General features: G+C 52.6%; 1 protein-coding gene across 9 annotated transcripts in view; it reads right to left on the reverse strand.

Moving 5' to 3' along the window:
* Nucleotides 1–23,940, reverse strand: part of GRIK5 (glutamate ionotropic receptor kainate type subunit 5) — a 51,949-nt gene continuing 28,009 nt past the window's right edge. For 5 of the 9 annotated variants that reach the window (XM_036232360.1, XM_036232357.1, XM_016129927.2 and 2 more), the window contains 8 exons: nucleotides 16,940–17,056; nucleotides 16,631–16,740; nucleotides 15,961–16,134; nucleotides 7,859–8,024; nucleotides 6,438–6,663; nucleotides 4,656–4,784; nucleotides 4,443–4,564; nucleotides 1–1,008 (listed from right to left, as the gene is read on the reverse strand). In XM_036232360.1, coding sequence (XP_036088253.1) covers nucleotides 580–1,008; nucleotides 4,443–4,564; nucleotides 4,656–4,784; nucleotides 6,438–6,663; nucleotides 7,859–8,024; nucleotides 15,961–16,134; nucleotides 16,631–16,740; nucleotides 16,940–17,056 — 1,473 coding nt within the window. In that variant the 3' untranslated portion in view covers nucleotides 1–579. The other 4 variants (XM_036232359.1, XM_036232356.1, XM_036232362.1 and 1 more) reach the window with 3 other exon arrangements.

Consider the following 23,940-nt stretch of genomic DNA (forward strand, 5'->3'; position numbering starts at 1 on the left):
TATCCCCACTTTTGGGGTTTTCTTTTTTTTTTATTCCAACAGGGACTGGGGTGTGGCAGGGGGAGGGATGGGGGCCCAACTGACCCCCTCCCTGGGGGGTGTCTCATAGAAATTCCGAGGTTTCTCCCCAAAAAAGAGAGAAAGAGAAGAGGCGAGGGGTGCCAGTGGACACCCATCTGCCCAGAGGCCCTCCCCTCCTCCAGAAGTGGGGGGGCTGCATCAAGTCTTGGGGACCCGGAGCAATCCCAGGATGGGGTTTTCCTTGTGAACTACTTTCCGCTTCTGGAAACAGCCCCGTAGTCCCCGGTCCCTGGAATCCTCGGTTCCTGCGCTCCTCCTGTCCGCAGTGGGGGGCGGAGTGAGGGGTCCGGGTACCCTCTGACAAGTCCACTAGGGGGCGCAGGCAGACTCCGGAGCCGAGCCTCGGATTTCACCTGGAAGCCCAGGCAAAATCGCGGCGTCCAGCCGGCCGAGACACAAGTCCTGTCCGTCGCCCGCTGGGGAGGCAGGGGCGGCCGGGACCTGGGGCGGGCCCCGTCCCTGCGGTCAGTCCGGGCGCCCGCCCGGCCCGGCCCGTGATCACTCGTGCTCGGTCAGCTCTCGGGGGCCGGCGGGGCCGGGTCGCGGCCGGGGCGGGCTAGTGGCCTCGGCTGGGGCGCCCAGGCCACGCGGAGGCGCGCCAGCCCCCGAGGCCCGCAGCGCCTGGATGCGCCGGCACTCCTGGCAGACGCGCACGTGGGTGCAGGGGGTGGGGGCGAGGGGCCGGGCCCCGCCAGGGGGCCCCGGGTCGTCCAGGAGACGCTGGGGGCCCCCGTGCGCGCCGCCCGCGTCCCCGCCCGCGCCGGCCGAGTACAGCTTGCCGTTACTGAGGCGCATCTCGCGGACAGCACGCAGCGACAGCAGGGCCCGGCTCGGGCCGCCCGGGCGCCGGCGCCGGCGGGAACGCGACGTCTTGCGGCAGGACACCGCGTGCCGCAGTTCCTGCAGCATCTCCTGGCACACGGACACCTGCGGGCGGCGCGCGGGGCGTCACCGACCGGCGCTGTCCTCGGTGCCCCTTCGTCTGGCCCTGCGTCCATGTCTTCCCTCCCCGCCTCACCCAACCTCCACACTCCCTCCCCTCCCCCCTCCCCCCTGCTATCTCTTCCCCACCACCCTTCTTCATCTGTTTCCCCCAGTCCCCATTTGCTCTTTCCCCTCCTCACTTCCCACCCTCTTCCCTCCGGGCTCCGGGCTCCGGGCTCCGTCAGCTCCTCGTGCTCTTCCCCTCTCACCTCTCCACTCCTGTCTCCACTTCTCCCTCCCGTCTCCCTGTTTGGGTTTCTTGAATCTGCCCTTCCCCTCCTCTCATCTTTTCACTCGAAATTTTCTGCTTCTGGTCCTTCTGCTATTTGTTTTCTCTCTCCTGCCTGTGATTCACGCAGTCATTGTTAGACATATTTGTTGAGTGCCTACTGTGTGCCAGGCACTGTTTTGGGCCCTGAAGTTACAGGATGGAACCAAACAGACAGCAGTCCCTGCCCTCTGGTCACATTCCAGGGTGCCCAGACAAAAAATAATACACAAATGTAGGTAGTATGTGAGCTGGTGATGAATACTTTTGAGAAAAATAAAATCCGGAGGCGAGGCGGGGCATGTGTGTGTGTGGGGGGGGGAGTGACGCTGAATTTCCACAGGGGACAGTTGGGGATGACTGGTTGAGAAGAGGACCTTCAAGTGAGACTGAAAGGCAGTGCTGGGTGAGCAGGATGGAGCCTGGCAGGAGAACGGGTGCCCAGCTCAGCAGGAAGAAGGCACTGAGGTGGGCATGGCATGTTGAAGGAACCTCCAGCAGGACAGGGTGGCTCGAATGGGGTGCACAGGGGCAGAGGGGAAAGGGATGAGGTCAGAGGAACATTGGGGGCCAGCCTGTGTGAGGTCAGAGGCCACTGGCTTTTATTCTGAGTCAGACAGGAGCCAAGGGAGAGTTTGAAGTAGGGGATCGCTGTGCTCTCACAGGGTGGCTGTGGAGCTGTGTTGAGAAGACTGTGGGGAAGGCCAAGGGCAATAGCAGGAAGGCAGGACACAGTGGCTGGACCAGAGTGGTGGTACCAGGGAGGTAAGAAGGCGCTGGATTCTGGGTAGGATATTTTCAAGGTGGAGCTAACAGAATTTGCTAAGAGATCAGATGGAGAGCATGAAAGAGCAGTGAAGGGCAACTCTGCATACTTTGGCTTGAGCACCTTGAATGATGTTGCCTGGTGGGTGGGTGGGAGCTCTGTGCTAGACACGCCCACGCAGGGTGCCTGTCAGACATCCGTGTGCAGATGTCGAGGATGGAACTGTGTTTACAAACCCTGGGTCGGGGAGAGGTCCCTGTGAGATGTATTTGGGAGCTCTGGTAGACAGTCCCCAAGATCCTGCTCTTCTGATGGTCCCTCCCTTCCGTAAGCCCCTCTGTGGTTGTATGAGGGCTACTGTGTGATCAACAGAACATGCCGGGTCAGCTGCCATGCTGGCTTCTGCCTGGCTCTCTTGGATCACTCAAGGAAGGCAGCTGCCACAGCAGGAGGACACTCAAGCAGCCCTGTGGAGAGGTCCCTGTGCGAGGAACTGAGGCCTCCTCCCAGCTGCCATGTGAGTATTTAATCATGTTCTTTTTTTTTCTGTATCTTAGGATGGTCTTGACATCTTAAAAACCTTGCTGGCCAGGGAGGGATTGCCTCCCCCACCACCCCAGAGGGAACCTGATTCTTAGGGACAGAAAGGGCTAAGGCCCACCTTTCAAATGCAAACCGACCACAACTCAGTCTATACCCTCAGCCACTCCCTTCATCTACCTCCCTCACACCAAGTTGCCCTCAATCACCCAGGGCAGGTACCAGAAATCTAGAGACCAGCCCCCTAGACACTCTTTCTGCTCCTGCCCAAACCTGGTGCTTCCCTATGTGGCTCTGTATGGCGTGGCGGGCCTCCTCCTCTCAGGAAATGTAAGCAATAAATTCTTCTTTCAACGGCATTGGCCTCTCTGTCATCACTTGGTCACCTCCGTAAATTAAAAACCCCATGGGTACATGAGATAGTGAGCTATCCTGGAAATGTACGTTCCAGCCCCAGCTGAGCTTCAGCCAACATCATGACAGTGACCTCACCAGGGACCCCGGGCAGCCAGAGGCAACCAGCTAAGCTGCTCCCAGATTCCTGACCAGCGGAAACTATGAACTCATATAAATTGGCAGTTTCAAGCTGCTAAATTTGGGGATAATCTGTCACGTGGCAATAGATAACTAATATAGGAGTCCTGAGCATCCAGATAGTCTTACGAACCATGTGGCTGGATAGGATCATCGAGGGAGTGGAGAGAGAGCAGCTCCAGGGCCCATCCGGAGTCCCCACAAAGGAGTGGCCAAGGGGGGGAAGGGCAGGTTTGGAGGAGAGAGTGATGGGCTGCTGAAGCCTGTTGCTTCCTCATGTGTAATGAAGCCTGAGGCTCAGGCACTGGATTTCAGACCTGGAGGTCACTGGTGACCAGACTGGTGACCAGACAGACTGGCTTCAGCGAAGAGGTGGGAACAACAGCTGAATTGGAGTGTGTCCCAGAGTAAAAGAGAGAAGAGGAACTGGAAACAGCAGGGAGACACAGGGAAGGGGGGATGGAGTGGTGGCTGAGAGGTAAGTGGGGTTGAGGGCTTTATGAAGATGGGAGAAAGAACAGCACCGTTTGTACCCTGCCAGCCTTGATCCAGTAAAGATCCAGTGAACCGAAGACGCGGGAGGGAGGGGAAGAACTGCTGAGGGACGTCCTGGGGAAGGCACGAGGCGACATCAGGCCAGGCCAGGCCAGGCCAGGCCAGGCCAAGGCGCCTTAGCTGGGAGCGGGGATGGGGGTGGGGCTCTGCTCATTCTCCTGAATCTTCTGCCTTACTCAGGGGAGTAGAATCAGGTCATCAGCCAAAGGTGAGGAGGGGGCTGAGGGGCTGGGGACTGGTGGACAGAGGGGAAGGTTAGAAAGGGGCGTGGTACAGGGCAGCCTGGAGGATAATCGCTGGGGGAGGGAGGCAGACAAAGCATGGGAGGTGGGAGCCATGGCTGAGTCATTTGTTTCTTCCGTCTCACTTGGCTGCACTCTCGCCGCCTGTCTCTCCTTCTTGCTTTACCACCTTTGACCCCCACATCCTTGTCTCTGTGCCCCTTCTCACTCCGTTCCCTGGACCTCGTGTCTCCCAGCACCATCTTACCCTGCTGTCCTCTTCATGCCCGTGAGTTGTCTCCCCTGTCTGTCTGCTCTCTCCTCTTCTCAACCTTCTCTGCCCCTGGACTCAGAGGCCCCCTCACCTCCCTGGCTGCCCAGACCCTCCTCGCCACCTCCTCTCCTCCAGTAAGGCTCCCAGTGCCACAGTCTTCAGGCTCGTCTGCCCCCGGGGTCCCGCTGCCCTCCTGACACCCTCCGCCAACCTCCTCACCTCTTCGGACTCTGCCGACCTCCGCGTGGACCATATGAACTCCATGACCGCCACGAAGACAGCGATGATGAGGCCACAGATGAGCACGACAAAAATGCCGCCTATGTTTTCCATGCCCAGACCTGGGGGTGAGTGGAGAGCCAGGCGAGGGCTGTGTGGGCATTGGGGGCCGTGAGGGGTCCTTGAGGGGGCACGGCAGGCATTGGGGCTGACCTTTGGCTCGGTGGTCCTCCTCCTTGGGGCACCGGCCCCCCTCCCACCACTTGCGCTTCAGGATCTCCAGCCGGTTGTTCTCCTGGAGCTGCAGGATGGCCAGTGTGATCTCGTCCCGGAACGGGGAGCCTGGACCGGGCACACAATGGGTGGACTGGCCGCTGGAGCCCCAGGGCCCTGCCGGCCCAGCCCCTCCTCCTGTTTGCTGCATCTCCAACTTTGAGTTTGACAACTGCTTGCCACCTTCCCTGCAACCATGCTGGGCCAAGCCCCACTAAGCCTGTCACATCTGTCCAGGTTCTCCACACAGCAGCCAGCGGGGCTATTTCAGAAACAGAATCAGAGAGCTTGCCTCTCCTGTGCTTAACACTCTCCAGTGGCCCTTCCCTGGCCTACAAGCTCCTGCAGCCACTGGCCTGGTAGCCTGGGACCCCCGTCCCCCACAGCTCTCAGCTCCAGCTGCACCGGCCTCCTGGCTGATTCTTGAATCCTCCAGGCACAATCCCACCCTGGGGCCTCTGTCTCTGCTCCCTGGGTGTCCTCAGGGGGTCCTCTCTGACTAACTTCATTTAAAATGACACCAAGTGCTCTATTCCCTGTCAGTCTCTTCCCTTTAATTTACTTCGGAGCAGTTGTCAGCACCTGACATCACATTACAAAGCTGTGTTCACTGTCTGTCTGCTGTTCCATGCCCCTAGCAGAAGGCAGGAGGGTGGGGTGTGGCAGTTCCCCAAAGCTGGGCATCAGACATACCTGAGCGTTGAGTGACTCCCCAGCCACACCTCTCCTCTGCGTGCCCCACCATGGACCGCCTCTCTCTTCCCCTCCTTCAGATCCTCCCCTTAAACCATTCTTGGGCCTCAAACACAGCATGCATATGCTCTCCTGTACTTATGTCTTCATTCACTGCGATACTACGTGAGCATCTACCAGGTGCCAGGGACTCAAGGTGTGGGCAAGTGGGGTGATCAGTGTTTATCGGGCACCTAATGTAAACCCTTGGTTTACAGAAACCTAATCAAGTCTTAGTCATCCTGTGAGGCTGTATTACCACCCCCATTTTCTGGAGTAGGCAGGTGACACTCCAGCCTGAGGTTATGCTGACTCAGGGAGGGAGCGGAGATTTGAATTCAGGTCAGTGTGACTCCAGAACTTGTCCCCCCCCCCCCGGCAAAACACCAGGCTACACTGTTTCCCCGACATAGCACTGACTCTGCTACAAAACGGCTAAGAATCGGGGTAATTTGTTATGCAGTAACAGACAGCTACTGCAGTAGTCATCAGCATATGGATGGGTTTAAAAGCCAAAATGCCAAAATCTGGCAACTAAATCAGTGGTGAGTTTCTAGCACTGAGCCCTGGAAAAGGACGTCCAAGTTTCCCTGGCAGAACCATCCATTCTTCTATCCTCCCTCCCTCCCTCCCTCCCTCGGCATCTGTCCAGCAACATCCACCACCTATTTTCTGAGTGCCCGCTCTGAGCCAGGCTGTGGGTTTTGTCCAGAGAATATGAAGTAAATAAAACCAGGTACTCAGCCTTGAGGGCCCGGGGCTGATGTGGGGAGGTGGCATGCCTCAGGGCCACGGGTACTGACTGGCACAGGCTCACTGGGCTCCCCCCACAGCCCTGTGGGGCTGGAGCTTATCGGTCCTAGGCCTGTTTTTGCAGGTTGATGGTGCAGAAGCTCAGGAAAATGATGTCACCTGCCCAAGGCCACACAGCCAGGACACCCACAACCCATCCAGCCGGTCCCTGGCTCCAGGATCCCACTGCTGCCATACCCAGCGGCATGCCGATGCCATAGCCCTTGGTGTCGAGGAGGCCCCCGATCTGGGTGAGGTTGCAGTTGAGACGCCGGTGATACTCGTTCATGGTGGACTCGAGCAGGAAGGCGTAACGGGAGTTGAGGACACGGGCAATGCCCTCCTCCGTGCTCTTGACGAACACGCTAGGCTGCTTCGACTGCATGTAGTTCCACATCCGCTGGTACGTCTGGTACCGTGAATTCTGGGCACACAGAAAAGAGGTGAGGGGCTTCCTACCCCCTGGCTTTCCTCTGCCTTCCAGGAAGTCTCCCTCAGCTCGAGAAGAAGGAGGCCAGAGGAAGACATCAACAGTCACAGACAGATGAGAGACAAGACAGACAGACTGCTCAAGGCCTCATCCAAGATGTCCCTCAGTTCTCAGCCCAGGATCCTGAAGACCAAAGGCTTGGGAGGGAGGGACCAGTCTTAATTTTCAATCTGTTTTTTCCCTTCTATCCCTGGGCCTGGCTCAGCCTGACACCAGCCTTGTATCCCCAGTGCTCCTAGGCCTTATTCAGGGAACCCAGAAGAAGATGCTCAATGCCCAAATCTACCCACGGCCCAGCCAGGTTTAGAGAGCCCTGCATCCATGCCAAATAGGGTGGTTTACTTCCTATAGGCCCTGCTGGGTCCTTCTGGGGATGACCACCCTACCCCTCCTGCCCACCACACACTCTCCTTCACCTGCCTGTCCCTCTTGGACCTGAGGCCCAGACTCAGCTCTTCTCAGGTGTCCGACCCTGCTCCTCTGGTCTCTAGCTGGGAAATGGTCCTGCCACCCACCTGATACCTGAGCGCTCACCCCCTTCCCCTCGCCTGCTTGCTCCCTCTTCAGCCAGTGGCCTCTGTCCAGCTCCAGAGTCCTCCAAACCACTCATCTCCTCCCAACTGCCCCAGAGGAAATGTCCAGCTCTAAATGGGTCACCCCTCAACTGTTCCCACCTCCCCCACTAATGGTCCAATCTCAGCCCTAGTCTGATATCTGGAGCCTCTGCACTTTCTCACCCAAACAACCTCTCCAGGCTTCCTTTCCTTCTGATTCCTTCTCACCACTCCAAAATATAGAGGGATGAGTTCCCTTCACCTCAACGGGCCTTCCCCTCCTCTCTACTGCCCCATTTCCCCAGACCTGACCCTCTAGCAGACCCTATGTGGCCTGTCTGGGACTGTTTCAACATTAGATCCCACACATGCCTCCTTTCCCCCATTCCCTGGGCAAAAGTCCAGTTTCCCCAGCCAGACAGCAGCACTCCTTGCAAGAGTGTATGTCTTCTGCTCCCTCACTTTCTTGACTGTCATGACAATCAGGACCCAGGAGGCCCTGTCTAGCCCCACCCTGACCTGCTATGCATGGCAGGGATCCCAACACCAAGCCTGGGTGGCTCTGAGGGCCCCACCTGGAAGAAGGTCATGGTGGAGCCGGCGTGGATGGTGCCGTACTCAATGTTGGTCTGGTCTGCCAGGTCATCAGCCGACTCTACAGGCACCTCCATACGCTGCACGGTGAGGAAGGCGGCCAGGTTGGCCGTGTAGGAGGAGATGATGATCAAGGTGAAGGCCCACCTGAGGGGTGGGAGGGGTGAGCTACAGGCTGGAGCCACCCTGCCACCCTGTCCCTGTGGCCACATGCCCCACTGGTGGTGCCCCCCCTTGGTGACCTGGCATCTAGAAGTTTCAGTGACTGCTGAGTAGTGGAGAGGCTGGGGGCATGGATTCTGAAGCCAGACTCTAGATTTAAACATTGCTTCCAGATACAAGAGTATAAGATAGTCTGGAAATACTTTCCCACAAAGAAAAACTAGAAAACTAGTCAGAGTACAAAAAAACGATTTAAATACATAGGACAATGTGTGATCCCTAAGACAAACAACACGAAGTGAGCCTTGTCATTGCCCAGGATGCTGGCTGGATTTAATTTGTAGGCTGTAGTGCCAGCAAAGAAGGAAAACCCAGTCAGGCAACCTTGCTGACTGGATGGAGACGAGAGATGAGGAAGGCCAGATGGCTGGTATTTGTGGGAAGAGGACCTGAGGGAGAGAGCTGCATGGAGAGAGTTCCAGAAATCTTCGCGGGGTCCCCTGAGTCTTTGGCTGAATATCAATCTGTGTACACACACAGTGAAACTCCAACGACCAGGCAAGAATAACTTTCAAAGAAAGAACAATCCCCAGGGCTGGGAATCTTCTGAGCTCCCTCTGGCAAGAGGAGAGAGATCTCACTGGATACATGAGACATTTGGTAGGAACCCAAAAGGACAATGCATTAGAAACAGAGTTAAGTTAAACCTAGGAGAAAGGCCAGGCTAGACCTGCCCTAAACAAACTTAAAAACAGGCCTGGAAAGGTTGGAAATAATCTAAAAGTAACTGAACTGTCTTCCAGAAAAAAGTTGAAGACTCTTTGAAGTAATACATTCAACAATGTAAACAATATAACATTCAATGTAAAATGTCATCCAATGAAAATTTACCAGATATACAAAACCACAGGAAACTGACCCATAATCAATAGTAAAATTACTCAATCAAAACCCAGAACTGACAGAAATGATGACATTATCAGAGAAGGAAAATAAACAACTATTATAAATATATTCAGAATGTTCAAGGATATAAAAACATGAACATAATGCAAAGATAAATAGAAGATAGAATACAGAAATAAATGGAAGAGATGAAATATACAACACCTGAGAAGAAATTTTTACTGGAAGGGATTATACAGATTAGATGCTACAGCAAAAAAAGCACAGGGAATTGGAAGAAAGCAAAAGAATCTATCCAAAATGAAGCACGGATAGATAAAAAAAATGACTAACAATGAGCACAGAGACTGAGTGGCCTGAGGAATAATATCAGCTGGTGTTACATATGTGACTTGGACCCCAGAAAGAGAAGAGAGAAAGACTAACAGAAAAAATATATTTGAAGAAGTAATGGCCAACATTTTTTCAAATTGATGAAAACTATAAACTTGCAGATTCAAGAAGCTCAATAAATCCAAGTAGGATAAACATACACACACATAGAACACATCAAGGCACATTATAATCAATTGCTGAAAACGAGTGATAAAATCTTAAAAGCAGCCAGAAAGTGCAGGAGGAGAATATTACACACAGAAAATCAAAGATAAGAGTGACAATAGACTTCTCAGGAAGTACACGAGCCAGAAGACAATGAAACAACATCCTGAAAGAAAAAAAATCTGTTAACCTAGACTTCTATATCCAGCAACAAAGATCTTTCAAAGAAGAAAACATGCTAACAATTTTTTTATACAGACAAAAGCTAGGAGGGCTAATTGCTAACAGACCTGCACTTCAAGAATGCTAAAAATAGTTCTTTAGGTAAAAGGAAAATACTAGATGGAAATTTAGATGTACATGAAGGAATGAAGAATACCAGAAGTGGTAGACGTATGAGTAAATATAAAAGACATGTTCCTCATTTTAAATATTTCTTTAAAAGGCATTTGCTGTTGAAGCAAACACACATACACGAACCTAAAGTATTGTGGGATTCATAAGATAAGTAGAAATAATATATATGACAACGGTAGTTCAAAGGATGGGAGGGAAAGATGAACATATACTGTTGTAAGGGTCTCATACCTTCGGCGAAGTGGCATAATATTACTTGAAAGTATTTTATAATCATTAAAGATGCATATTGTAAACCCAGAGCAACTACTGAGAAAAATAAAATAATTAAGTATGGTCAACAAGTTAAGAGTGGGCATAAAGCAGAACAAAAAGCTCTCAATAAGTCCAAAAGAAGGGAGGAAAAGAGGGAAAGGAGAACAAAGAACAGATGGGACAAGTAAAAGACAAATATCAGGTTGGCAGATTTAAACCCCACCATATCAATCACTGCATTAAAGGTTCCAGTCGGGGGTTGGCAAGCTATGGCCCACAGGCCAGATCTGGTTTGCCATCTGCTCTGGTACAGCCCACAAGTGAAAAATAGTTTTTGCATTTTTAAATAATTAAAAAGAAATCAAAAGGGGAGTAATATTTTGTGGCATAGGACACCTAAAATTCAAATTGCAGTGTCAGTGTCCATAAATAAAGATTTATTGGAATACAGTCACCCTCGGTCATTTGTGTGTTGTCTATGGCTGCCTTCACACTACAATCAGAGCTGAGCAGCTGCAACAGAGACCACATGGCCGGCAAAGTCTAAAATATTTACTATCTGGCCCAAACAGAAAAAGTTTGCCAAATCCTGCTCCAAGGCTGTCTATAAGAAACCCACTTTAAATATGATATAGATAGATTGAAAGTGAATGGATGGGGAAAAGATCTATGCAAACACTACCCATAAGAAAGTGTAGCTATATTAATATCAAATAAAGGTAACTTCAGAACAAGGTCTGCTACCAGGAATAAAGAGGGACATTATATAATGACAAAGGGATCGATTCATTGAGAGGACATAACAATCCCAAACATTTATGTACTTAATTACAGAGCTTTGAAATTCATGAAGCAAAAACCGATAGAACTGAAAAGAAAAATAGATACAATTATTCCACAATTACTGATGGAGATTTCAACAGTCCTCTCTCAATAATTGATAGAACAAATGGACAGAAAATCAGTAAGGATATAGAAAGCTTGAAATAACACTATCAACCTACTGGCCCTAATTGCCATTTATAGAACACTGCGCCCACCCACAGAACCTTCTGTGCAAGTGCACATGTACCAGGACAGACCATACGCCGAGCCACAAAACAAGTCTCCACAAATTTCAAAGGATTAAAATCCTACAGAGAATGTTCTCTGACCACATTGGAACTAAACTAGAAATCAATAATAGAACGATCTCTGGAAAATCTCCAAGCCCTGGCCCCATCACTGCCTAGCTGTGTGACCTTGGACTCACCTGTAAGTACAATCATAGGCCCCTCCTCACGGGGCTGTTATAAGTGTGTGCTCTCATTGTCCTGGTGACTCAGGACTCAGGAGAAGAGGCACCCACTGGCCTGGCTATGACACCCTGGCCCTCTCTATCCTCCTGACTTGTCAAGTAAGAGTGGCCAGGCTCCCAGCAGATAAGGACTGAAGACAGGGGAGATGCTGAGAGGGCCTCTCAGACCACCCCCTCCTCCAGCAGATAATAATGAAAACAGCAGCTGTCCTTTGGGGAGCACACGTGCACAACGCTGTGCTAGGCACTGGGGTGGGGGCGGAGTGGAGGATAGAGATACACAGTCAGTACGGTCCTGTGCCAAAGAAAACCAAACCCTGACACAGAGACCCAGAGTCTGACAATGCCCCTCTAGCAACTAACTCTCTCCAAACTCTCCCGTGGGTCATTGTCAGTGGCTCAAGACAAAATTATTCAGTGGCCGGTAGACACCAAGCACCACCCAGACTGAAAATACAGTGTGGCTGCCTGGTGGTGTTGGTGGGGGGTGGAGGGAGAAGGGGCCAGTCACCAAGCCAGAGAAGGGGTGTTCAATCTGGGTGTAAGGACATGAGCTCCATTCTAGACAAGTTGAGTTTAGGGACGCCATCGGGCACCCATGGAGAGGTTTAAGGTGAGGACTCAGAAAGTGTCAGTTATGAATAGCAAGGGAAGCCGGGGTGGGTGAGATGGCTCCGGAGCACACAGGGCAGGTGGTCCCCAGGCAGGGAGGCCCCCAAGAAGGCATTTAGGGAAGGTGCTTGGCAGTGTATGGGGCATGCTGGTGGCCAGAGTGATTGAGGGGGTCCCTGTGTCAGCAGGCAGGGCAGGTCCCGATGATGCAGCCCAGTCTGAACAACGGGGAAAGCCCGGTACATGACGATTTCAGCCTAACTCCCTGGTACATAAAAACTGAAGTGTTTTTTGCATGGTTATAATACAAACTGAAATTTCTAGAAATGCACCTATTATTTAGATTCCGAAAGAAACGGATGTTGTTTTGTTTGAAGCTTTGCCCAGAACTGTTTACCATTTTGGGAAATCATGTCTCTGATAGCAAAACTCTGCTCATGGTATTTGAGTCATCAAGTCAAGATGCTTGGACCAGCTGCATTATTAAATCGTCGTACTCACAATGATTTCTATTTATATAAATGTACTCATTTACCAACGACTTCAGACTGTCAAGCCTCAGGTGTTGACACAATTCTATTAAATGGCCTCCCTTCTTGTCATTCCAAATGTATCCATTATAAGTAGGTGCAGACACCTGACTACTGCAGGCTGTCTTTAGCACGATTCCACCCAAGCATTTACGTATGGCTATCCTACTATTTTATCATAAATTATTTCCCTTTTTCTCCTTTGTATTGCAATTAGGAGGTTTTATTGATGTTTTAAATCATGTGTGTAGGTAGATATATCTCCCTTAAATTTCATCAGGGTAGAAAAGACGTTAAAAACATTCGTTGTAAAAAGAGGGTGTTAGATCTGTGAGCACTGAAACGTCACTGGTGTGGAGGGAGGGGCTCCACAAGACATGGCAGGGGCGAAAGGGACCCCTGGCAACTTGAAACAGGATCTAGAAAGGCAAGTGGAAGCTGGAAGGACACAGTGAGGGGTTTAGGAGGCGGAGTCTCTAGGAGAGTGGCTAACAGGGAGTGCTGGACATATCAACGAATGGGTCCCAGGGGACTGCGGTGCTGCTGCTGGCTAGATCTGAGCTTTGGGGGCTTTCTTGCCAGGAGGGCGTGAGGAAAGGAAAATGGGATCTGAGGAGTTGAGGACAATGGCAAAGCAGTAGCTGAAGACATGGCCCAGGAATCTACACAGGGGGACGGATGTAAAAGCCGGTGGGGCTCTGAACTGGAAAGAGGAAGGTGAAAGGCCTCCCGTCACGGGAGTGACGTGGGGAGGGCCTGCAGTGACGGGGCTGCAGTCAGAGCATAAACTCAGAAACGCTGAGTGACGTGGGGAGGGCCTGCAGTGACGGGGCTGCAGTCAGAGCATAAACTCAGAAACGCTGACTTCCAAGGCAGAGCTGTCCTGAACGATGACAAGCCCTTGGGTGTGGCTGCAGGGGACAGTGGCTGGACTGGCACTAGAGATGAGGGGCCTAGGAGGTGGGTCCTGGCCTGGTTGCTGCTGTTTAGGTGGTGGCCAAGTCTGGTGGGGTCATGGCACCCATGCCCACAGCCCCTGCACTGGTCCCGGCCAGGGTCATTCTGGGAGATAAATGAACACCTGCTGAGGCAGCTGTAAAACAAGCAAATGTGTGGGAGGGCCAGGGGCGGAAACGAGAGTGAGGCGAGAGTGAGGCGGGGCGAAGGCGCCAGTGATGGAGGGGACATGATGGGTGGTCTCCTGGTGACAGAGATGGAAGGGGTAGAAAATGCCCAGCTGGAGAAGACACCCGCAACTGAGAGAAGAGAAAGCCTGCAGAGAGGAGGTCACTGATCCCCCACCCGACCTGGGGACTCAGTCATATCTGTCATGGCAGGTATCCTCAGGCCCTCTCAGCCACCTCCTCAGACATCTGTCCTCTCTGGCCTGTCTGGAATGTTTCTTCCTCCTCTTGGCAAGGACTCAGCCTACAGTTACCTCCTCAGAGGGGTCCTCCTTTAGCACCTCATCTTGTTTTCTTTTACTACACCCTGTTGTTCATCAACACCACCATTTACACGCATCTTGAGACACTGTTACACTGAGAACGTTAATAACCTTCACCTGGGGTGTGCGGTGACAGATGATAGCCCTCGCCAAGATGTCCACGTCCTAATCCCTAGAATTTGTATGTTCCTTCACAGGGAAAGGAGAATTTGCAGATGTGATCATGGAACTCAAGGTGAGATTATCCTGGATTGGCCGGGAAATCACAAGGGTCCCTTCCAAGTGGAAGAAGGTCAGAGTCAGAGATTCGAAGATGTGCTGTGAGCTTGGAAGATGGAGGAAGGGGTCACGAGCTAAGGAACGCAGTCAGCTCTTAAAAGCTAGTAAAGGCAAGAAAATGTGTTCTCCCCTAGAGTCTCTAGAAGAACCAGCCCTGCCAACACCTTGACTTTAACCTGATGAAATTTATTTAGGACTGCTGACCTCCAAAACAAAGAGAATAACTTATATTGTTTTAAGCCACTTAAGCTTGTGTAATTTGTTGCAGCAGCAATAGGAAATGAATATAAAATATAATACTCAAAATGATACAAATCCCAAAAGGCTAAGAAAGACATCAAGACTCAAAAGTTTTGAAGCCAGTGGACCACGTGAATTGCAAATGACAGCATATGATAATTAGTTCTTAGTTGGGAGAGAGAAAAACCTGTGGGTCATTACGGTTAGTCTAGAATTGAACAAGTTCCAAATTAGACAGTATCTTTGGGACGTGTTCTTGCCATAAAATATGATGTCCCTAAGCTTATGTATCTGTTTACTTATTTATTCTTGGCTTCTCTGTCTCGAGGGCTGATTCTTCACTGAGTGCCTGCCTGGCATATGGAGGGGCCCAAGCCACATGCATCTGATGCTGGAATTCTGTCTGACAGGAGGCAGTGAGGGAAAGGTGCTCTTCTAGAAGATCTGATGCCTGGGATTGCCCTGGAGAGGTGCTGGGAGCAGGGCCGGGCTCCAGCAGCCCCAAGGGCCAGCTGGTGTGAGCGGCACCGGATCGAGGGAGCCCAGTGCGGCCCGGTTCTGCCTCTAGCTGAAAGCATACTCTTTAGTCAATCACTCCCTCTCTCTGGGTGTCAGTCTGTCTCCTCTCATCCAGAAAACCAGGAAAATATTCCCTGTCTTATGCATTCTCCTCAGTTCTCTGTGGTTCTGAGTGTAAGGGGCTAAGACTGCTACATGAAGAAGAACCGAGCCCAGCTGCCATTTGAAAGACAGTGTAGCAAACCTAAGTGCTTATGGAGGCCATGCCAGAAAGTGACTGAAGGGGAAAAAGGGGACTGAGGCCGGTGGAACAGACATCGACCCCAGGTGGGAATGCCAGCCTAGCGCCACCAGATCGCCCAAATTTTCTAGAAGAGAAATCTGGATTTGTGAGTGAATTAACCCAATGTTTAAATGTTGCCAACTAATTAAAAAAAAATTTAACTGTAGGCCAAATAGACATCATGAATTGTTGGTATCTGCTCTCTGACCTAGCTTCTCGGAGCTTGCCACAGGGGCAAAACAAGTTCTGTCCAAGCTACTGGGTCCCCATGGGACTTTGAGGGAGCAGGTGTTCCTGTCTAGGCCTCGGCCTCAGGACAGTGAAGGCTGTCGGAGCTCAAGGACTAAGCTTCTGTGACAGTGTCCCAGAGCAATAGCTCCGGTGCTGTCCTGTCTGATTATGATCCCTCACAGCGGCAGAAGCACTTTTCCATAAAAACTTCACTGAACCTTTACAACCTGACACATGGGCATTTTTATCCCCATTTTTTGGATGAGGAGACTAAGGCATGCAGAGGGGATGTGACCTATCCAAGGCCACACACCCAGTGAGTGGCAGGGCTAGGGGTCAGCTTTCCCTACCCGACTCCCTGCCACACAGCTGGTGGGGACTGGAAACCCGCCCAGCCTCGGGTAGGTGGACAGAAAGCCTCTCACCAGACTCCGCTGACGCAGCGCGTGGACAGTGCCCGGGGCATGATCTCCGAGCCCTGCTGCATGAATCCCCCGACGGGGAACCAGAGGCTGTTGCCCAGTGTGTACTGGTTCTCCAGAATGTGGGGGCGTGCCCGCAGGCACGGGTGTGGGTTATACCACTCGTAGGGGCTCAGCCTGCAGAGAGACAGGGGCAGGGGAATGAGGCCAAGGCAGGAGAGAAAGGAGAGAAACAGAAAAAAAACAGTCACCGTGGTCAGGAGAGATAGGGGAGAGACAGGAAATGGAGACAGAGAGAGATGAACACACACGTGCGCACGCACACACACACACAGAAGAGGTAAAAAGACCAAGAGGTAGAGAGACACACACAGAGATGGAGAGACACAGAGAAGAGGCAAAAAAAGAGACACACGGAGAAATAAAGACGAAGAGAGAAACAGAAGAATGGGAAGGGAGAGGCCCGGAGAGAGAACCACAGAGCAGTCAGAGACATAAGGCGAAATGCAGAGGCTGGATCAGGGTCGGGGGAGGAATGGCCCAGGGAATCCAAGGCCCCAAGTGAAGGCCGAGGATGGTCCAGACGGATGACAGAATGTGCAGATCAGTCAAGGGTCCCTAACTCAGGCCTCCTCCCAGCCCCCTCTTCCTAGGAAATAGGAAGTGGACTCACCTGGCAGCCAGGAATAGGACGCAGCTGACAGCCAGGTAGGCAAGAAGCATGAAGAGCCACACAGCAGGGGAAAAGGGGTCCAGGAAGGAGAAGTAGCCAGGCTTGCGGCCCTGTAGGGAGAAAGTGTGAACCTGGAGCCAGTCTGACCTGAGCTGCAGCCCGAGACCCTGCCCCACCCCCAGAGGCCCATAAACCCAACTGGCCCTTCCCAGGCCCATCCCACAGCCTCAGCTTCCCTCAGGGATGTAAGCTCCCACTGCCAGCCCCTGCCTCCTGCCTCCAGCCTCTATGTCCCCAGCAGGACCGTACCATGTGCACTCGATAGAGGATGCTGATCCCCAGGGTCATGAAGGGTTTGGAGAAGTCGATGACCTTTTCCCGCTCAGCTGTGATGGTGAATGCGGCCACAGCCAGGTCTGCCTTCTGCTGGAGGGGAAGCAGGGCAGGGGCAGAGGAGTGGCCAGGGAGACAGATGGGCAGTTAGGGAGAAACACAGCGAGAGAGCAACTGGGAAAGCTCGGAGGCCGCAAAGAGAGGCGCACAGGAGGTATCAGGAGCCAGGACTGGCTCCAGGGGTGCCCCAACTCAGACCCTAGTCATCTCCCCTCTGCTGTAAGTCCTACCAGGCTGCCCCGCCCGCCCCATCCAATCCTTCCCAACCCCATGAAGTTCATCATTAAGGTGCTGCTTTATAAAACCTACCACTGACCCTCACCCCTCACCACCACCCCGGGGTCCTGGAAAGAACCTGAGATGGGAGCTGAAATGCCTGCATGCCGACTCCTCAGGACCCTTCGGAGCCCTGGTTTCTTCTGTCTTAGTTGACAACAGGTCCATCAGTCACATGCTTATTCTGTGCCAGGTTCCATGCCAAACAGCACTGTATAGAGTTACCCTGAGTACTTCTCCCAACAGCTCCCTAAGAGCCACTACTAGCCCCATTTTACGGGTGCAGAAACCAAATCTCTGAGGTGAAGGCACTAGTGAGTAACGGCAGGAACCGTGACTTCTACTCAGCTGGCACTAGTGGCCCAGGTGTGTGCACAAAGTCCTCCTCGACATAGGCCCAGTGCCCAGCTCAACTGAGATCATGGCCTTGGGGGAAGCTGCACGTGGTCTAAAGCAAGGAAGGAGTGCCTGGGTCCAGATCTGAAGTGGTGAAGGGTGGGAGTGGGTGGGGTGAGACAAAGGAAAGGGTTTGGGAAGGGGTCTGGCTGGCACTCCTGGAATCCCTGATCCAAAAGTGCTATTTCGCTCTGGCCCAAGCGGACATTAGCTGGACTTTGAATGTGGGTAGGACACAGGCTGGGAAAACACCTGGCAATTCTCATACCGTCCCCTCAACATCCCCAGACATACACACTGCACACGTGATCACTGTGCACGGTCACGTCTACACCATCCCACCCCCATGCGTGTGTGTGTCCAGACACAGGCTGACCAGGGACACACTGCCCACACAGACGCAGGCAGACAGATGCGTGCCCTGTATACAAGTGTAGGGAGGAGTGGAGACACGCGGGGTCGGGCATTCCCTAGAGGCAGTGTACGCACTCATGGGTACCTACATGGTAGAGCAGGCAGGGCAAGGCGCTGGGGGAAGCGAGGGAGTAGGGAGCCCCAGCTCTGCTTCGAGCTCTCTGGGTGATCTCGGGCAGGGCCTTCCACCTCTTTGGGCCTCAGTTTGCTCATCTGTAAAATGGGGGCGGGGGTTAGGACCCACCTCCCAGGATGTCCCTTGCAGGCATGATGATTCCACCCCCCAGGCCTCAACCCGGCCCCAGTACCAACTCCAAATTCAAGCAGAGACTGCCCTCTGGGGCCAAAGTAAGAGTCAGGTCCTGGATCTCTGGCCTGGGAACAGATACACACTTGCCACAAAGGGGCTGAAACTGAGAGCAGATGAGTTAATGGAGGCCCAGGCAGAACCCAGGTGGGAAGAGAGGGCACAGGCCCAAAAGATAACCACAAGACTGAGCAACGGTACAGGCTGAAAACAAAACCAAGGTCAAGGAGTGAGCACGTGGCACCAAAATGAAATCCAGGGTTAGGGAGAGGAGAGACAAGTCTCAAAGATGATTCCATGTCAGGGAGAGAGGACAGACCGAAAAGATAACCAAGAGGAGAGAGAGATGGCACAGGTCAAACAACGAACACAGGGCAAGGGAAAGATGGCACAGCCCCAGAGCACACTCCAGAGGCGGCGATGTGTGGCAGGGTCCCAGAACGTGGCTGGATTCGGAGCATGGCCTTGGGAATCCCTGGGTATCAAGAGTAGGGAGTATTTTCTCCCTTTCTTGTGCACAGATCTTTTTATGACTAATACGTGAATTGTCAGGAATAATCATAGCTAATACAGGAATCCATTCATTTTTAGGCATCCACAGAGGTGTGTTCTGGCAAGGCCCTCCACAGGGGCCCGAGTCCCCACTGCAGAAAGCAAGAGGCAGTGGCCTTTCGGAGATGGGGTCGAGAGGCCCCCCCGGGTCCTCAGGCCAGGCGCTTAGAAGACCACTTCCTCCCTAAGGTCTGCAGGGCTCCCGCCTCCTCTCTGTTCCATTCCCAGCTCACTCACTAGCCCTGTCACCCATTCCTGATGCCTGGCCTCAGGTCAAACACCTGGCCAGGCCTGGTTCTTCTCTTTCCTGCATTCTCCGTCTCCTCCGATGGTCAAGGGCAGCAGCTCTGCTTCCGAATCATTCCTCCGACCTGTCCACTTCTCTCTGCCTCCACTCTGAGGCCCAGACTACCGGGATCTCTCCCCTGGCGACAGCATTAGCTTCCCTCCTTTCCCCGTCGCCACTCATAACCCCTGATCCAAAGGGAGAGGCCCCTGTTTAAAACCCACTGGTGGCTTCTCACTGCCACTAAGACCAAAACCTTTTATGACCAAGAGGCTTTATATGATCTGAGACCCACCTGCCCGCTGGCCTCATCTCACGGCCCTTCCCTTCACCTCCTCAGCGCCAGCCACAAGGGTCTCTTTGTACTCTTCAACACAGCAGGCTCGTGTCCCACTTTAGGGCCTTTGCATGTGCTCTTCCCCAAGTTCTTCCTCACCATTCAAGGCGTAGCTCACACCTCACCCTTGCGGTCCACCCCTGACGGCCTCCAGACCCCACTTGCCCTCCTCCAGGTCCCCCTTCTCATTACCCTGTTTGCATCCTTCTCAGCACTACTGGAGATGCCCATGCCTATCTGCTCATTAATGTACTGTCTTCCTGACTAACTTACAAGCTCCTTGCCTATCTGGTTAGAGGTGCACCCCAAAGCCAAAGGAGTAGGTTCCCAACAAATAGGGCTGGGTTCTGACCAGGTGTGGTCTCTCTGAACAGCACCCAAGGCTGCTCTGGCTCCCCACTGCATTCCCGGGCCCCTTGTTACCCTTCTCGTGCCAGCTGTTTTCTGGGCTCTGCAGCTTTCAGCATGTCACTCCTTTTGCCAAAGGTGCCCCACTCGGCCCTGCACAACTGGACTCCACCCGGCCCTCTAGGGCCCCCTTGAGCCCTCCTTCCTCTGCCACACCTTCCATGCCCTGCCCCACATGGTGGATTCCCCTTCATCTCTGCATTTGGCTCATTTTGCAAAACATCTGTTAGCTTCTCTGCCTTTGCTACTAAACTTTCAAAGGCAGGGCCAGCTGGATGCTTCTGGGTCTTCTCTGCGAAATGCCCAGGAATGTTGCCTCTCCTTCCCTGATCTTACACAAGTCCAGATGCTCGCACTCCCCCTGTGGCCAGAGTTCCATGGCTACCCTCCCACCCCCTGGAGTAGTTCATTTAGTCCCCTATGGGGACGGGCCAGTGTTGACACCATTTTACACATGAAGAAACCAAGGCATGATGAAGGTAAGGACCTGGCTCTAGTTGTCCTGAGGATTCAGAGCCAATCCCAGAAATCACCTGTCTGCTGAGCCCTGGCGCCCTGGGCATCTGAGATCAGGAACTAGTTTGACTCCTCCCTATTCTCTATGTAGGAAATGAAGGCTCCAGGACATCTCAGGTAGAAGCCCTGGGGCATCCTCCACATCCCCGTCAGCCCTAACTGCATCCATCCTCAAGCCTTCCTGATTCCTCCCCCAGACACCTCTGGGATTTAGTCGCTTCTCTCCACCTCCACTGCCCAGATAACCCCTACCCAGATAGCATCTTTCTGGACTGGAAAGCTTGTCTCTGCTTCCCCAGCCACCCACGAGCAGCCTGAGGGACCCCAGAAACTCTAACCCAGTCACACCATGCCTTGCTTACACCCCACAACAACTCTCATTCTTATACTCTCAGCCAAACTGCTCCTCAGCTGGCCCCATGAGGCCCTGCCCTTCTGCCCCTACCTCACCAGCCTCATTCCCCACTGCCTTAGAGGGGATGTTTGGGTCCCCCTAGCATTCATATGTTGAAATCTTAATCCCAATGTGATGGTGATTAGGAGGTGATGAGGTCATGAGGGTGGAGCCCTGGTGAATGGGATGAGTGTCCTTATAAAAGAAGCCTTTCTACCATGTGAGGACATGTCTGTCTGTGAGGCAGGAAGAGGGCCTCACCAGACACTCAATTGGCCAGCACCTTGATGTTGGACTTCCAGCCTCCAGAACTGCAAGAAATAAATTTTTGTTGTTTATAAGCTACTCAGTCCATGGTGTTTCATTACAGTGGCCCCAAAAGACTAAGATACCCGCCATCTCGCCCCAGAGCTCCATGCTGCAGCCACTGTCTTTTCTGTCCATCCATTCATTCATTCATTCATTCATTCACCTGCCCAACAATTATTCACGGAACACTCACCACTGGCCACGCACGGTCCAGCTTTGGGAACACAGCAGTGAATATAAACACGTGGTGTCAGGCAGTGACAAGCACCACGGAGATAAAGGAAGCAGGGGGGGCAGGATCCCAACTGCCACCCACCTGCACTGCCAGGAGGCCTTAGGAACAAACAGGAAGGAAGTACAGGAGCCAGGCATGAGAAGACCCGGGGAGAAGGTCTAGGCAGAGGGACAGCGAGTACAGGCTCCGAGGTGGGAAGTGACTTGCGGTGTCCAGGGAGGCTGGGGCTGATTGGGAAGCATGGGAAGCGCAGCAGAGTGGGGACCAGAGCCAGGCAACAGGACATCAATCACGTCAGAGGGTGTGGGCGGGGGGTGATGTGGCTGCCACAAGAATAGAGCACAGGGGCAAGAGTGGAAGTGGGAGGGGATCAGGGGGAGAATGAAGACATCCTTGGAAGTGCTGGGGGTGGGGCTAAGTGGGGGTAGAGGGAGGAGGTCAGCTGTAGGTTTCACTTTGAAGCCGGGCCCAATAGATCCTTAAATGGGCCCAACAGATCCTTAAACGCTGCAGGTTTCTTCCAGGCTCCTTCCACCTTTAGAACCCCTTTCCCTCCTCCTCTTCCTACCCCTTCATTTCCCAGCAGACACCTATTTCTTAGAAAAGACTTTCCTCCCCAAAGGGACCCGAGTAGTCATTTAATCCCTAGAATAAGATCGAGAAGAATTCAAATGATAAATCACCTGTTGAATGACAATGGTTGTCTAAATGCCTAAAAGCCAACCAAAGCACTTGTGATTGTCCCCCAGCCCTAACCCACCCTCCCCAGCAGCTCTGTGCAAACCACGCCTCTGCTTTGTCATCAGCTCCCTGTCAGCCTCTGCCAAGAGGGGGTGCTAGAGGGAGGCTGCAAAGAGCTGAGGGAGAAGAGATCTGCTGCTTTCTGTCTACTCTCAAGCCCCTGTCCACACCCACGGTGGAGGCCTTCCCTGGGGCAGCATTTGCAGAACAGGCCTCACAGAGCTCGGGACACCAGGGACACCAGCGCCAGGAGGCGAGTGCCCCCCACCATGCCACTCCATGCCATGCTTCCTCCAGGACACCTGAGAGGAGAGTGTGCAAACTACACCCTCAGGCCAGGTCCATCCACCTGCCTGATTTTATAAATAAACTTTTATTGGAACACAGTCGCGCCCAGTAGTTAACTATTGTCTACGACTGCTTCCCCTATAACTGAAGAATTAAGTAGTTGTGAAAATATAGCCTGAAAGCCAAAAATCTTTACTATCTGGCTCTTTACAGAAAAAGTTTGCCAATCCCTGCTTTAGATTTCTACTTTTACTCGGTTACCTAGTAAATGATTTTATTCCCAGTAAGTCATTCCCTTCGTTCAAATATCTGGTGTGGCTTGTCTCCTGGCAGGACCCTGACTGAGGCAGAAATGACGGGACCTAGGTCACATGAGCACTTAGACCAAATGTTCATTCACTCTCCATGGGCAGCTATTATACTAGGAGGGCCCAGTAACGAGTAGTTTCTCAAAAGGAGAATAGTTATCTGCAGAAGAGAGCAGGATTTGTTCCCAAACTCTACAGGTCTGCGCTGAGTCACCTCTTGGTGGCTGCATCCTTACTTGCCACCAACACTCTGCATGTCCCTGGATTTGCTGGGTCAGCAGCCCAGGTGGAAGGTCAGCTTGCCCGTGGCCAGGACCTGCTGCAAAGCCTGTGTGTGCTCTGGGTGGAAAGCCAGCAGGCTGATTGGTAAGTGGGGTGAAGCAGCACACTCGACTCAGACGCAGGTAGAAGTTGCTGCCCAACCTGAAAAACCCACCAAGTGTTGCCAATGCCAGCCAAGCAGCGCACCACCCTCCCCAGGTCTGTGTTTCAGCTCCATCGGGCCCTTCGTCTGAGTTCCTGGAAAGTTTTAATCTTTCCAACTTCCGCCCCTGTCCTTTCTGCTCTGGGAGTGGTAGCTGTTTCCTGAAGCCACTACCTTCACGATCCCTTCATTTTCTTTGTTCCCTTTTAGTCAGCTGGTTAACGACTTTCCATCTAGTTAACAACAGTCATGTCAAATTCTCTCTGAGTAGCTGGTACTGTTTTCAACTCCAGATTGAAGCCTGACTGATGGATATCAGCAGCTGGTTCATTGCCACTTCCTTCCCAAATGCTACTTCCTGCTCATGACACTGTGTGGACTGTTCAGATAAAGTTCTCTGTGGCCTATGTGAAGGCAGGAATCGAGAGAGTTGATGTCGCCTGAGGCAAGACTGAAGGCCTGCGCATTTCTGGGGAAAAAGCATTTGCCAGGTCGGGAGCTCACACCAGCTGCCAAGGGCTGTGTTGACCTGCTCCAGTAAAGATACTTCATTTGGGCCAGCAATTGCCATTGGAGTTACCATCTGATTACATTTACAGTAATCCACAGTCATTTCCCAAGCCCATCTGCTTTCTGCATGGACCAAACAGCCCAGTTGAACGGGGACGAGATCACTACCCCTGCTTCTTTCAAGCCATTAATGACAGCACTAATCTCTGCAATTCT

Source organism: Rousettus aegyptiacus, unplaced genomic scaffold, assembly GCF_014176215.1.
Source record: "Rousettus aegyptiacus isolate mRouAeg1 unplaced genomic scaffold, mRouAeg1.p scaffold_m13_p_14, whole genome shotgun sequence".
Lineage (NCBI taxonomy): Eukaryota > Metazoa > Chordata > Mammalia > Chiroptera > Pteropodidae > Rousettus > Rousettus aegyptiacus.